The following is a 16,747-nucleotide window of genomic DNA, read 5'->3' on the forward strand; positions in this document are numbered from 1 at the left end:
AGTTACGGGAGATAACAAATTGATGATCATTATTTTAACATTTGTTACGTCCCCTGTTCAAGCGTCGGTCCAGCAACGGCGTGACATTATGAGACTGACCATGCAAATGCGAAACTAAATTATTCATATTTGTTGACTTTTTCACATAGGAGTAGGATAATTAATTGTAAGTTTTATTTGCATATTTGCAATCAAATACAGCATGAGCTCAAATCATGAGTTTTACATTTTAAAAATACGCCATCATTTACTTGAAATATTCAAATAGCTTTCCTTACGGTAAACAAGATTGAGTGTGCAAATGGCTGCTGCTTTCCCGCGTGAGCGAATTTTATTTGTTTTCTTAGTTCAAGTTAATATCGAAAGAAGAGACATTTTTGGGAATGTTGGACAGCACATTGATGATATGTTATCCGAGACGAATGTCGCCTCGGGATCTCAATCTGAGTGCTGGTCCCAGTGCCACGTGGTGGCGGTGAGAATAGTTGTGTAGCCAGTGAGTCAGGCTCTTGGCAATGACAATCAGATTCAGACGTCAACTCGAGGACAACCGCGACGGATGGAGCGAGTAAGTGATTTCGGTTTTTTTTGGCTCTCAATGTTAGTTTTGCTGTTACAGTGAGGAGGGGGGGGGGGGGAGTACATACTGCTGTATCTTATTCTGTATATGTAGATGTAGGTGTGTTTTGTCCTGTTACAGTGGGGGAGGGGGGTGTTGTACACACTGCTGTAAATATAGATGTAGGTGTGTTTTGTCTTGTTACAGTGGGGGGGGGGGGGGTGTGTGTACATACTGCTGTAGATGTAGGTGTGTATTGTCCTGTTACAGGGGGGGGGGGGTAACATACTTCTGTAGCTGTAGGGGGAGGGGGGGTACATACTGCAGTAGTTGGTGATTTTTGCACTGTTACACTGGGGGGGGGGGGGGGGGTGGAGTACATACTGCTGAATCTGTAGCTGTAAGTGTGGTTTGCACTGTTACACTTGGGGGGGGGGGGGTGTACATACTGATGTATCTGTAGCTGTAGGTGTGACGTGTATTGCATTGTAACACTTGGGGTGGGGGGGGGGGGGGGTGTACATACTGATCTATCTGTAGCTGGTGGTGTGTTTTGCACTGTTACACACTTGGGGGGGGGGGGGGGGGTGTACATACTAACTGCTGAATCTGTAGCTGTATGTGTGTTCTGCACAGTGACACTGGGGGGGGGGGGGGGGGGGGGGGAGGGGGTTGTACATACTGCTGAATCTGTAGCTGTAGGTGTGTTTTGTACTGTTACACTTGGGGGGGGGGGGGGGGGGGGGTGCATACTGATGTATATGCTTGGCGCTGGTGGACAATATTAACTTTTTTGGCCAAAAACACACTTTTTTGGCCAAAAACGTACATTATTGGCCAAAAAGTGTGTTTTTGGCCAAAAACATGTTTTGGCCAAAACTTTTAAGTGCAAAGTTTTGGCCAAAAAAATATTTGGCCAAATCTAAAACATTTGGCCAAATCTTCACTTTTTTGGCCAAATGTTTTAGATTTGGCCAAATCTTTTTTTGGCCAAAACTTTTGCATTGAAAGTTTTGGCCAAAAAATAGTTTTGGCCAAAACTTCATTTTTTGGCCAAATCTTTGAGTACCCCTTGGCGCTGATAGACAATATTCATTTTTTTGGCCAAAAACGCCAGTTTTGGCCAAAAAAGCAAAGTTTTGGCCAAAAAAGTATACTTTTGGCCAAAAACGCCAGTTTTGGCCAAAACCGCCAGTTTTGGCCAAAAATTATAGTTTTGGCCAAAAAAGTGAAAATTGTCCACCAGCGCCAAGCTGCTTGGCGCTGGTGGACAATATTCACTTTTTTTGCCCAAAACACACTTTTTTGGCCAAAACTGGCGTTTTTGGCCAAAAAAGCAAAGTTTTGGCCAAAAAAGTATAGTTTTGGCCAAAAACGCCAGTTTTGGCCAAAACCACCAGTTTTGGCCAAAAAAGCAAAGTTTTGGCCAAAAAAGTATAGTTTTGGCCAAAAACGCCAGTTTTGGCCAAAAAAGTGCGTTTTTGGCCAAAAAAGTGAATATTGTTCACCAGCGCCAAGCAGCTTGGCGCTGGTGGACAATATTCACTTTTTTTGGCCAAAACACACTTTTTTGGCCAAAACTGGCGGTTTTGGCCAAAAAAGCAAAGTTTTGGCCAAAAAAGTATAGTTTTGGCCAAAAACGCCAGTTTTGGCCAAAAACGCCAGTTTTGGCCAAAACCACCAGTTTTGGCAAAAAAAGTGTGTTTTTGGCCAAAATAGTGAATATTGTCCACCAGCGCCAAGCTGCTTGGCGCTGGTGGACAATATTCACTTTTTTTGCCAAAAACACACTTTTTTGGCCAAAAACGTACATTTTTGGCCAAAAAAGCAAAGTTTTGGCCAAAAAAGTATAGTTTCGGCCAAAAACGCCAGTTTTGGCCAAAACCGCCAGATTTGGCCAAAACCGCCAGTTTTGGCCAAAAAAGTGCGTTTTTGGCCAAAAAAGTGAATATTGTTCACCAGCGCCAAGCTGCTTGGCGCTGGTGGACAATATTCACTTATTTTGCCAAAAACACACTTTTTTGGCCAAAACTGGCGGTATTGGCCAAAAAAGCAAAGTTTTGGCCAAAAAAGTATAGTTTCGGCCAAAAACGCCAGTTTTGGCCAAAACCCGGCAGTTTTGGCCAAAACCGCCAGTTTTGGCCAAAACCGCCAATTTTGGCCAAAAAAGTGCGTTTTTGGCCAAAAAAGTGAATATTGTTCACCAGCGCCAAGCTGCTTGGCGCTGGTGGACAATATTCACTTATTTTGCCAAAAACACACTTTTTTGGCCAAAACTGGCGGTATTGGCCAAAAAAGCAAAGTTTTGGCCAAAAAAGCAAAGTTTTGGCCAAAAAGAGATTTGGCCAAAAAAGTGAATATTGTCCACCAGCGCCAGCAAATACAAAAGATTTTGCCAAAAAAAGATTTGGCCAAACAAAAAAGATTTGGCCAAAAAGTGAAGATTTGGCCAAATCTTTTTTGTTTGGCCAAATCTTTTTTTGGCCAAATCTTTTTGTGGCAGAAGTTTGGCCAAATCTCCCGTTTTAGCTAACATAAACAGTTTTGGCCAAAACTTTTACATAGAAAGTTTTGGCCCAAAAAAAGTTATAGCCAAATCTATTTTATTTGGCCAAATGTGTGGGTTGTTTTGGCCAAATCTTTGTCTTTTTTGGCCAAAACTGGCGGTTTTTGCCAAAAAAAGTGAATATTGTCCACCAGCGCCAAGCATAGATGTAACTAGCTGAAGCTGTAGGTGTGTTATGTACTGTTACAGTAGGGGGAGGGGGGGGTGAACATACTGCTGTTTTTGTAGCTGTTGGTGTGTTTTGCACACAGGGGGGGGGGGGGGGGGGGGATTGGGGTTGTATACTGCTGTATCTGTAGCTCTAGGTGTGTTTTGCGCTCTACACGAGGGAAGGGGGTGGAGTGTTGTATGTTTGGTACTGTTACAGTGGTGGCAGCGGGGGGAGGGGGATGTACATAATTCTGAATCTGCAGCTGTAAATGAGTTTTGTACTGTTACAGTGGTGGGGGGGGGGGGGGTGGGGGGTTGTACATACTGCTGTAGCTGTAGGTGTGTTTTGCACTGTTACTAAGGGGGAGGGGAGGTGTACATACTGCTGTAGCTGTAGCTGTAAGTAATTTTTGCACTGTTACACTTGGGGGGTTGTATATACTGCTGAATCTGTTGCTGTAGGTGTGTTTTATACTGTAATACTGAGGGGGGGGGGGGGTGTATACGGCTGTATCTGTAGCTGTAGGTGTGTTTTGTACTGTTACAGTGAGGGCGGTACGCGGTAGGGGCGGGGGGTTCTACATACTGCTGTATCTCTAGCTGGTGATTTGTTTTGCACTGTTACACTGGGGGGGGGGGGGGGGGGGGTTGTACACACTGCTGTATCTGTAGGTTTGTTTGCAACTGTAACACTGGGGGGAGGGGGGGTTATACTGCTGTAGCTGTAGCTGTAAGTGAATTTTGCACTGTTACACTTGGGGGGGGGGGGGGGGTGGTGGTGGTACATACTGCTGTATCGGTAGCTGCACCCAGCCAGCAAGACATTAGCGGCCGATAGTCGGCCGAACACCCTTCAAAAAGTCGGGCAGGTGACGTCAAAAGATACGACGCGGGTGTTGGCCCGACTAACTTTTGCAAAGATGCAACGAGGCGGCCGACAGGCGGCCGAACACCTGTACTATGGCGGCACGCATCCGGTCCGATGTTAATCGGCCCGATGGCTTGTTGGACCTGCGGCCCGACACCTTATGCCGACATCGTCCCGATGTCTTCCCGCTGAAATCGATATCTTCCCGATGTCGGCATAAGGTGTCGGACCGCAGGTCAAACAAGTCATCGGGCCGATTAACATCGGACCGGATGCGTGCCGCCATAGTGCAGGTGTTCGGCCGCCTATCGGCCGCATCGTTGCCTCTTTGCAAAAGTTAGTCGGGCCAACACCCGCGTCGTATGTTTTGACGTCACCGGCCCGACTTTTTGAAGGGTGTTCGGCCGATTATCGGCCGCTAATGTCTTGCTGGCTGGGTTCTCTCTCTCTCTCTCTTATAATGTCATGTTTCTTAAAATGTTTAATATAAAATCGGAACTAGTACATTAAAAGGTACATTGTGACACTCACATCTTTCTCCTATACTGTCATGTTTCATATAATTGTTAACATAAAATCTAAAGGAGTACATTACGAGGTACACTATGACACTCATCTCTCTCTCTCTCCTTTACTCTGTATGTCTCTTATATGTGACCCTCCACCACGAAATGAGTCGCGGTTCTGCGCTAGGCTTAATATAAGTCCGGGGAGTGTCTGGTAACAGTGTGAGGGTCACCCCTAGTCACAGGCTTATAACTCAAACTCTTTTCTTCTTCTTCTTCTTCTGCGTTCGACGGAAACTCTTTTCTAAAACGGGTTTCACCACTGGATAGAGCATAACAAACTCTTTATGAAAATGTACAAATATGAAAATCGTGCAAAGGTGACATGCGACTCATTCCGTGGTGGAGGGTCACATATTGTCATTTTTGCTTGAAAATATTAACATACCATTATGACACAGGATAAAAACAAAACACACAGGGCATGTACAGCACAGACATATGGTATGTAATATAAGCATTCGCTTGAGTTCATGTCCCTATTATTTCTCGTTTTATTATTGTCTCATGTTTAATTGAATAAAACCGTGTTTAAACCGGGTCATATGGCAATGAAAAGACGCTTAAAAATGTCTTCATGGTGCGTCTTATTTATTAGTGCAGGATGGCTGCTGTGACATCTTGAGATGCACATTGCTTGTGCTTTGTAGCACTTGCATCGATTTGTTTTACAATTTTTTCGACCCTGCACAGCTGCATTTCACAAAACCTTGCCCGCCTGATGCTGACTGTTCTATCACGGCTGACCGCAACGACACAGCCTTGTTAAGAGAGACATCTTCTTTGGTTATGAGCGCGGTTGATGACGTCAAAAGTTTCCTCGATGGTGACATAGTAGACAGGTTTTTTTATCAGAACAACTCCTCTTCTTAATGAGCTTTTCAACATGACCACACTGTTTTATTTTCCTCACGTTGTCTGAACAGTTCTATGGTGAACTTCAGTTCAACATCTGCATTGCCTGCCATCCTGTTGAGCTGCCTATCAGCAATATGAACCAAACGCGGACTGAACTGCAAAGGCTTATGGTTTGTCAGACTTGGTAGTTCAGGTGTGAGCTGTTTTTACCTGAGTTTTCGTGATCCCAACACCACAAACTTCTTATGATTTCTTTTCACTTTCCATTCATGTGGCTGGCGTGGCGGGTTGGTAGTGTGTCGGACCCAAAAACTGAAGATGTTCGGTTCAAATCATGCTCAAATCAATTTTTTTTTCTTCCAACAGCAAATCTATCAAAATCACAAATGTAAAATAAAGAAAACGGACTCTCTCTTTTTTCTTTTTTTTTTTAAAGAATTTTACAAATTTACTGAAACGTTTTTCATTGTTCAGTAAATTTGTGAAAAAATGGCATGCTCATTTCAGGAAAATCGCAAATTTCCTAGAATTTTTAGGAAATTTGTGAAATCCCTGAGTGAAACAGGAAATTCACAAATGTGCTGAAATGTTCAGGGATTTCGCAAATTTCCTAGTTTCGAGAATTTACTGCTGCTGCTGCTGATGGTGATGATGATGATGATGATGATGATGATGATGATGATGATGATGAAGATGTTGATGATGGTGATGGTGATGATGATGATGTTGATGATGTTGATGGTGATGATGATGATGTTGATGATGGTGATGGTGATGATGGTGATGATGATGATGGTGATGATGATGATGATGACGACGACGACGACGATGACGATGATGAAGTAGTGTTACTACTCACAGCCTGCAGAACGCACTGCACCTAATTTCTGACACAAAGATATGCGATCTTTGGGCGAAATGTATCGCGATTACATCAATAACTTTACTAAGATTACGTTTACTTGGTGCAGATTACCTCAACAGTGGTAAAAGTGGCACATGTGACTTTGAGGTTCTCCGGCTCTTCCGATTCGTCAAAGTGAAATTGTCTAGGTAGGGCTGAAAACCGTAAGATGTCAGGAAACACTGAAACAGCCACACCCACACACACACACACACACACACACACACACACACACACACACACACACACACACACACACACACACAAAGCGCGCGTGTTCAAAAATTATACATTCAAGGCCTACAAAACAAATAGAGAATACTACATGGCTTGCTGTGTCGTACCATATTTACACGAGTTGTTTTTTAAAATATTGAACTGCGAGCGAAAGCGAGCTGTTCACTATTTGAAAAAGCAACGAGTGTAAATCTGGTACGAAACAGCAAGCCATGTAGTATTCTGTTTATCCTACATACTGTACTTACGTGTATTTTACTGAAAATGTCCTGCAGTCGAGGCAGCTAAATTGAAGACGCTTGTTTTGGAACCTCGATCTCTTCTAAAGCCTCGTGCAATCTATTACGTCAAAGCAAAGAAACGTCACTCTCAAAGTGTGGCGTGACGTGTTAGTTCTAAAGATTCTAATTGAGGGTAATTAGCGAGCGCAAATTTTTTTTTCTATATAATGACGTTTGTCTCGGTGACTTTGGCACCATAAGCAGTGGAAAAACAGGTTCCTGCCAGACTTGCTTGACATGACCTCATTTACATGATATACACACGTGTGATTTCAACGATTATTATCTCACGGGTGTCTCTCTCACGTATGTAGGATAAACGTCATTATTTTATAGTAAAAGGATGTTCTTTTTCACAAACTGTGGTTTGGAATTTAAATCAGGTATTATTGTTCAATACCACCCGTCAAAAACATGTACAACAACAACAACAAGAAGGGCAAAGCCCATACGACTCACATGATTGACCTTGACATGACCTTGCCCTTCAGGGTCAAGGTCAAATAACTAAACCTAGCAATGACATCATACACTAAGAACTGCTTTACACATTTTTCCTACCAAAATACATGTGACCTTGACCCAAAGTCAAGGTCATCCAAGGTCATGCAACACAAAGCTGTTAATTCAAGACATAGGAAGTACAATGGTGCTTATTGGCTCTTTCTACCATGAGATATGGTCACTTTTAGTGGTTCACTACCTTATTTTGGTCACATTTCATAAGGGTCAAAGTGACCTTGACCTTAATCATATGTGACCAAATGTGTCTCATGATAAAAGCATAACATGTGCCCCACATAATTTTTAAGTTTGAAACAGTTATCTTCCATAGTTCAGGGTCAAGGTCACTTCAAAATATGTATACAATCCAACTTTGAAGAGCTCCTGTGACCTTGACCTTGAAGCAAGGTAAACCAAACTGGTATCAAAAGATGGGGCTTACTTTGCCCTATATATCATATATAGGTGAGGTATTCAATCTCAAAAACTTCAGAGAATATTGGAAAAATGTGAACAATATTTAGACAACATTTATGGCCCCTGCGACCTTGACCTTAAAGCAAGGTCAAGATGCTATGTATGTTTTTTGGGGCCTTGTCATCATACACCATCTTGCCAAATTTGGTACTGATAAACTGAATAGTGTCCAAGAAATATCCAACGTTAAAGTTTTCCGGACGGACGTCCGGACGGACGGACGGACGGACGGACGGACGGACGACTCGGGTGAGTACATAGACTCACTTTTGCTTCGCATGTGAGTCAAAAAAAAAATCAATCGCAAAACACAAACCTAGTTTTAGTCGATGCGTTGATGTACATATCTTTGTGAAGAGGCCATTTATGTGACTAAAAAGGACATGCATTGGTTATTCTTTTCACTGACATGCACAACTTGTCCAGTTTAAGCTCTTCTGATTTTGTGTCGATTTCCTGAGGGTTAGGTGTACATGCGTGTGTTCAATGTAAAGGGGGGAGGGGGGGGGGTAGTTCAAAATCCAAATGTAAGGACATAATGCACACGTACAGTCGAGGCGTTCCTTGTCGGATGTGAACCGGTTCTGGATCGACCCTCCACCCAAGGCCCTGAAGTCCAAGAGGCACGTGTAATCGCCGGCGTCTTGACAACGAGCCTTTGTCAAGGTGAAGATCACTCCTGTTGAAACAGTAGACAAGACCTTCTGGTGTATACCATCTTGTGTTTGTGTGGGAGGGGGGGGGGGCTTGTCGGGGTGGGGGGGATTTGTGTGTGTGAGTGTGTGTGTGTGTGTGTATGTGTGCGAGTGTGTGTGTGTGTGTGTGTGTGTGTGTGTGAGTGTGTGTGTGTGATTGTGTGTGTGTGTGTGTGTGTGTGTGTGTGCAGGCGCGCGTGCGTGTGTGTGTATGTGCGTGCGTGCGTGCGTGCCCACGACATCCCCACACACACAAGGCAAACCTTTTTTCAGATTGCCACTGATCTTTGTTGTGCCTCCTAAGGGAAGCAAGTTCCTGCTGGCATTGCCGCCTTGCAGGCGAGTAGAGGTGAAGCTCATCCTCTGTGTTTGGGACCGTCCGAAGACTCGGTGCAGGAAGAGTTCCCTGGTGTGTATGATCTCGAGTCCCTCCAGGGTGCCCGTTGCAAAGTAACAGTGGACAGACACCTCGCTGGGTCGGATCTCTCGCAGCGCCCCATGAATCTCTATTGCTGCATCTGTCAGTCACAAGATTGGGCAAGATTAAATGTTCTTGTTCTTGTAATTCTATTTCGGTGTGTATTTTATCATCGTTTACAGGCAGGTTAGAGGTGTCGTGGGCAATTTTCCGTTTTAATGTATTCATTTTAATGTACAATAAAGTGTTGTGATTGTTATTGTTATTGTTATTTTTATTGTTAATATTGGGCAAGACAATGTTGTGATCGGTTGAAAATAAGCCCTACATACAGTATTGGGCGAGACAATGTTTTGATCGGTTGAAAATACAAACACATATTGGGCAAGACAATTTTGTGATCGGTTGAAAATAGGCCCTACAAACAATATTGGGCAAGACAATTGTGAGATCGGTTGAAAATACAAACAAAATTGGGCAAGACAATTGTGATCGGTTCAAAAAACAAACAATATTCGGCAAGAACATTTTGTGATCGGTTGAAAATAGGCCCAACAAACAATATATTGAGCAAGACAATTTTGTGATCGGTTGAAAATACAAACATTATTGGGCAAGACAATTTTGTGATCGGTTGAAAATACAAACACTATTGGGCAAGACAATTTTGTGATCGTTTGAAAAAACAAACAAGATTGGGCAAGACAACTTTTGTGATCGATTGAAATTACAAACAATATTGGAGAAGACAACTGTGTGATCGGTTGAACATGCAAACACGAGTGCCTTCAATGATGAACATAATTATGAGCTTGCGGCGATCATTTTTTGTGTGTGTTGAAGATGAAAGTCGCTTGTTTATTTCAATGCTTGGTATTCTCTCAGGTGCCAGGAGACTGGTTCCGAATAACTCTCGCTTACTCCATTACACTTGTATGCATTTAGAGCGCCTACTTCCTTTTGGTTAGTATACATCTAAACAGCGCTCTGCCTAATTTTGTTTAACATAATAACAATAACAATAACAATAACAACACCTTATTGTCATTACAATTAATACATTAAAATTGATAAGTGTCTGCGACACGTCTAACTTGCCTGTCATCGATTATAGAAATACACATCAAAATAAGAATTACAAGGACATTCATGAGAAGCACATAAAACACATAGGTTGTTGTATCAACAGGCGCACATATTGCAACTAACCCTAACTCAGTGTGGTGTCAATAAATAGTATAGTATAACGTATAACATAACAATACCGTATTTTAATGAGCTCATTATTCATTAATCTCAATATGTATCACAATCAGAATATTGCAATATATCTGCTGACATATCACATGGACCTGATAGTGTTACGGTAAAAGAAGAACAATCACATTAAGATATCACAGAATCAGGTAATGCAATTTGCGTTCATTCGCTAAAACGAAAGAAGCCTAATTATTTGAAGGACAAATGTAGGCAGTGATAGTTACAAATTTGTTCAAGAAACACCGTACCCAATTCCCATTGTGTGCTGGCCCATTATATTCTAACCGAAATGTGTCCCAGCTCACATGTGTCAAAGCTTCATTGTGTCCTACCTCCAGTGTGTCTCATATTCTAACCCTTTAATGTATTAGAAAGTTCTGAAACTTTTGTTTCCTTTTTTGGTTTGTTTGTTTGCTTAACGCCCAGCCGACCACGAAGGGCCATATCAGGGCGGTGGTGCTTTGACATTTAACGTGCGCCACACACAAGACAGAAGTCGCAGCACAGGCTTCATGTCTCACCCAGTCACATTATTCTGACACCGGACCAACCAGTCCTAGTACTAACCCCATAATGCCAGACGCCAGGCGGAGCAGCCACTAGATTGCCAATTTTAAAGTCTTGGGTATCGAACCCACGACCTCACGATCACGAGGTGGACGCCTTACCACTAGGCCAACCGTGCCGGTCTTTGTTTCCTTGGTCCATATTTTTCCTGACTTGTTGTATCGCAGTTCCCTGCTTGAACCATGATGTTCCAATCGTATCGTTAAATAACCTCCTTTGCATCCAAATCCCCTTGTGCGCAACTGTCATGCGTCCCCGTGTCTGTTGTGACCCAAACCCATTGTATCCCAGGCCCACTGTTTGTCAGCGGCCTTGTCTCCTAGTTCTTTGATGTCCAAGACACGCAAGCACGCATGGACGCACGAACGCACGCATGGACGCACGAACGCATGCAAGAACGAACGCACGAACGCACGCACGCACAGCCCTGAAAGCCCAACAAATGGTGCGTACAAATGTACTAGCCAGAGAGCAAATTTTACTCGCCAAATCAACCATTTGTTTCAGCAACTTTACTCGCATTTGGCGAGTAAATGAACATTTCTACCCGCCAGTTACATGTTTCTAATCGCCATGGCGAGTAAAATTAAAATACTCTCCACGTTCAGGGCTGACGCACACACACGCACACACACACACACACACACACACACACACACACACACACACACACACACACACACACACCTGTACACTCACACACAGTCCTTTCTGTAAATAGTTCCATAAAAGCTTACCACAGCACAGCATGAGGCAAAAGACGGTTTGCAACATGGTAAGCAAGAGCATCTTTTTCTTAACTAGTTCTTGGGATGATTTGACTTTTTCCATTCCAACGTTGTATCACCGAAAAGCTCAAATGCCACGCTGTTTACACTTATTATGTGTTCTCATAATGGAAGACAGACGATGACGACATAAGCGTGTTGACGTCACAAAGGTGCGTCAGAAGTCTCACAAGTTAGTCCATACCAACAGAGTTGGCATATTACAAGTTGTCTTGGTAAGCAATAATAATCGTCATAATGATGATGATGATGATGATGATGAGGAGGAGGAGGATGAGGAGGGGGAGGAGGAGGAGGAGGAGGGGGAGGAGGAGGAGGAGGAAGAGGAGGAGAAGAATGATGATGATGGTGGTGAGGAGGATGATAAGGGGGAGGAGGAAGAGGAGGAGGAAGAGGTGAAAAAGATAATGAGGAGGAGGAGGAGGAGGATGGGGAGGGAATAGGAGGAAGAGGAGGGGGAGGAGGAGGAGGGAGGAGGAGGAAGAAGAGGAGAAGGAGGAGGACAAGAATGAAGAGGAGAAGGAAGAGGAGGAGGCGGAGGAGGCGGTTGACGAAGACGAAGACAATGACGAGGACCGTAATGTTGAAGAGAAGGAGGAAAGAAGGAGCAGGAAAAACAGGAAAATGGTAAGAAGGGTAAATGCTGGCGACGATGAAAACAAACTGACAACTTGCACTGTGTTTGAGTGGAAAATGTGAAGTGCTGTTAGATATAATATTTTGGCTTCCTCTTCTCTTTTAGTTAACGACCTTCTTCCGTTTGTTGTAATAATTATTGTGTTTTGTTGATTTCAGAATATATATATATACAAGCTTAATTAGCCTATGCTAAGATAGGTACATTGTGCAAGGAAGGAAGCACTCAGGACAGAAGACACAGAAATCGTGTGCTGCATTTCCCGATTGCTTCTTATGGCAGGTGTGCAACAGGTGGCATTATGTTTACCCAGGTCAAAAGACGCAGCAAAGGTTTGCTGCATTAATCATTTTCCGATTGCTCCTTATGGCAGGTGTGCATTTGGTGGCAAAAGACGCAGCAAAATGTGCTGCATTTCTTACATTCCGATTGCTCCTTATAGCGAGTGTGCATTAGCACGGGGGATAACCGGTCAAATGCCGAACAGAAGCCGAATGCCGCTCATGACACGTGTGAAGGCAAGTTTTGTCTGTTTTCTAGGTATTGTTTGATTTATGTCGGGATTTAAGGTAAGCTACTGATTCAGCGATGACTAAATTTGTTTCTCGATGCATAAAAAGTCAGGGAGCGATTGATATTTGCCCGTAAATATCCTTCAAAGCTGAAAATGTCCGCGATCGAGCACCGGAAATGGCTGTTCGATGGGTTTTGCAAGTAGAAATGTGCTTTATTTCACCAAATCAGCTCGTATTTGGTGTGGGTACGGGATTCTAGAGGACGAAGGAGTCATAAGAGGTGCTAAGAAGTGCTATTTGGGAGTAGAATAAATCTTCCGAGACAGTAGACAAGAGAAGGTCATATTTGAGAGAGGAGCGCGTAGGCCGATTGTCTTTCCGACAAGCGAATGATACAGCAGATTAATCATTCGTTTTGACCAGAAACCTAGTCTCTAGTTTTTATGAATGAGTTTTTTAATTAAAACAATCACGAGAACTCTCTCGCTTAGCCTAATGGCTGTTCGATGGGTTTCGCAAGTAGAAATGTGCTTTATTTCACCAAATCAGCTCGTATTTGACATCGGTTTGGTATATATATATATATATTTTCTAATCCTACCGCGAACTGGATAGCAGACGCGGCACGACTGTTGCACCACACTTTGAAGGGGATATAGCTCAGTTGGTAGCGCGCTGGATTTGTATTCAGTTGGCCGCTGTCAGCGTGAGTTCGATCCCAGGTTCGGCGGAAATTTATTTCAGAGTCAAATTTGTGTGCAGACTCTCTTCGGTGTCCGAACTCCCCCCCCCCCCCCCCCCCCCCCCCGTGTACACTACATTGGGTGTGCACGTTAAAGATCCCACGATTGACAAAAGGGTCTTTCCTGGCAAAAATTGCTTAGGCACAGTTAATAATTGTCTACCTATACCCGTGTGACTTGGAATAATAGGCCGTGAAAGGTAAATATGCGCCGAAATGGCTGCAATTACTGGCCGTATACAATTTCATCTCACACGGCATCACTGCAGAGCGCCTAGAACTGTACCCACGGAATATGCGCGATATAAGCCTCATTGATTGATTGATTGAAGTAATCCCACACTTTGAAGTAAATTACTTCAAAGTGTGGGGATGTGCCCCACACTTTGAAGTAAACCCATTTTTTACTTCAAAGTGTGGGGGGATCTTCCCACACTTTGAAGTAAACTCAGTTTTTACTTCAAAGTGTGGGGGGATCTTCCCACACTTTGAAGTAACTTACTTCAAAGCGTGGGACTTTTGCATCGCCTGTTTGAGCCTGATGATTTTGTCAAAAAAAATGGCAAAGTCTTTTGGATGAGTGAACAGAAAAAGTGAGCGAGCCAAGAAACATAGGGATGTTTGTTATCAGGCTTTAAAGGCATATGTACTCGATGACTATACACGCTAATTGCTTTACCAACAGCTGGAGACATGCTAAATTAAGTTCCCTGCAAAATATTGTGGTCTAGGACCCCTTCAATGTTGAGATATGTTAATTTTCATTTTGATCTGGATCGTCCTATTTATAGATTTGGCAACACATGTAACGTTGATGCAAGGGAGCTAACACCGCGGCTTTGTTGACATCCTCACTTTTTCAGAGGCTAGAACAAGCTGTAATGCATGTATTATGGTCCGCGCATGGTGACATATCGTCATTATATGGTCTTATGGTGCGTTTGACATCGATTATGGGCAAACTACACTTTGTAAACACGGGAGCGCGTACATATGCCTTTAAGCAATGTCCCATTGTTGAGTATGACGAAAACTCGTGGTGACGATTTTAAAACATGTTGGGTCACGCATGGTCCAACCTTACATGGTCCAACCTTACATGGTCCAACCTTACATGGTCCAACCTTACATGGTCCAATCTTACATGGTCCAACCTTACATGGTCCAATCGTGCATGGTCCAATCTTACATGGTCCAATCTTACATGGTCCAACCTTACATGGTCCAATCTTACATGGTCCAACCTTGCATGGTCCAACCTTGCATGGTCCAATCTTACATGGTCCAATCTTACATGGTCCAACCTTACATGGTCCAATCTTACATGGTCCAACCTTGCATGGTCCAACCTTGCATGGTCCAACCTTGCATGGTCCAACCTTACATGGACAACCTTACATGGTCCAACCTTACATGGTCTAACCTTACCATGTCCAACCTTACATGGTCCAATCTTACATGGTCCAACCTTACATGGTCCAATCTTACATGGTCCAATATTACATGGTCCAACCTTACATGGTCCAACCTTACATGGTGCAACCTTACATGGTCCAACCTTACATGGTCCAATCTTACATGGTCCAATCTTACATGGTCCAATCTTACATGGTCCAATAATATATATGGACCATGTAAGATTGGACCATGTAAGGTTGGACCATGTAATGTTGGACCATGTAAGGTTGGACCATGTAAGATTGGACCATGCGTGACCCAACATGTTTTAAAATCGTCACCACGAGTTTTCGTCACACTCAACAATGGGACATTGCTTAAAGCCATATGTACTCGATGACTATACACGCTAATTGCTTTACCCACAGCTGGAGACATGCTAAATTAAGTTCCCTGCAAGATATTGTGGTCTAGGACCCCTTAAATGTTGAGATATTTGAATTTTTATTTTGATCTAGATCGTCCTATTTATAGATTTGCCAACAGAGGTAGCGTTGACGCAAGGGAAATAACTCCGCGTCTTTGTTGACATCCTCACTTTTTCAGAGGCTAGAACAAGCTGTAATGCATGAATATGGTCCGCGCATGGCGACATATCGTCATTACATGGTCTTATGGTGCGTTTGACATCGATTATGGGCAAACTACACTTTGTAAACACGGGAGCGCGTACATATGCCTTTAAAGCCTGATAACAAACATCACTATGTTTCTTGGCTCGCTCACTTTTTCTGTTCACTCATCCAAAAGACTGCCATTTTTTTGACAAAATCATCAGGCTCAAACAGGCAATGCAAAAGTCCCACGCTTTGAAGTAAGTTACTTCAAAGTGTGGGAAGATCCCCCCACACTTTGAAGTAAAAACTGAGTTTACTTCAACGTGTGGGAAGATCCCCCCACACTTTGAAGTAAAAAATGGGTTTACTTCAAAGTGTGGGGCACATCCCCACACTTTGAAGTAATTTACTTCAAAGTGTGGGATTACTTCAAAGTGTGGTGCAACAGTCGTGCCGCGTCTGCTATCCAGTTCGCGGTAGGATTAGAAAAAAAAAATATATATATACCAAACCGATGTCAAATACGAGCTGATTTGGTGAAATAAAGCACATTTCTACTTGCGAAACCCATCGAACAGCCATTAGGCTAAGCGAGAGAGTTCTCGTGATTGTTTTAATTAAAAAACTCATTCATAAAAACTAGAGACTAGGTTTCTGGTCAAAACGAATGATTAATCTGCTGTATCATTCGCTTGTCGGAAAGACAATCGGCCTACGCGCTCCTCTCTCAAATATGACCTTCTCTTGTCTACTGTCTCGGAAGATTTATTCTACTCCCAAATAGCACTTCTTTGCACCTCTTATGACTCCTTCGTCCTCTAGAATCCCGTACCCATACCAAATACGAGCTGATTTGGTGAAATAAAGCACATTTCTACTTGCAAAACCCATCGAGCAGCCATTTCCGGTGCTCGATCGCGGACATTTTCAGCTTTGAAGGATATTTACGGGCAAATATCAATCGCTCCCTGACTTTTTATGCATCGAGAAACACATTTAGTCATCGCTGAATCAGTAGCTTACCTTAAATCCCGACATAAATCAAACAATACCTAGAAAACAGACAAAACTTGCCTTCACACGTGTCATGAGCGGCATTCGGCTTCTGTTCGGCATTTGACCGGTTATCCCCCGTGTGAT

At 43.2% G+C, this 16,747-nt stretch overlaps 1 protein-coding gene across 1 annotated transcript in view; it reads right to left on the bottom strand.

Annotated features, from left to right (window-relative positions):
* The window catches only part of LOC138945865 (uncharacterized), a 19,676-nt gene extending 7,885 nt beyond the window's left edge, over window positions 1-11,791 (bottom strand). Inside the window, exons 1-4 of the mRNA XM_070317383.1 lie at window positions 11,648-11,791; window positions 8,929-9,183; window positions 8,521-8,649; window positions 6,544-6,653 (exon numbers count right to left, since the gene is read on the bottom strand). Coding sequence (XP_070173484.1) covers window positions 6,544-6,653; window positions 8,521-8,649; window positions 8,929-9,183; window positions 11,648-11,741 — 588 coding nt within the window. The 5' untranslated portion in view covers window positions 11,742-11,791. The remainder of the gene's footprint in view (window positions 1-6,543; window positions 6,654-8,520; window positions 8,650-8,928; window positions 9,184-11,647) is intronic.
* Between the last annotated feature and the right edge of the window lie 4,956 nt (window positions 11,792-16,747).

This window comes from Littorina saxatilis, linkage group LG13, assembly GCF_037325665.1.
Source record: "Littorina saxatilis isolate snail1 linkage group LG13, US_GU_Lsax_2.0, whole genome shotgun sequence".
Lineage (NCBI taxonomy): Eukaryota > Metazoa > Mollusca > Gastropoda > Littorinimorpha > Littorinidae > Littorina > Littorina saxatilis.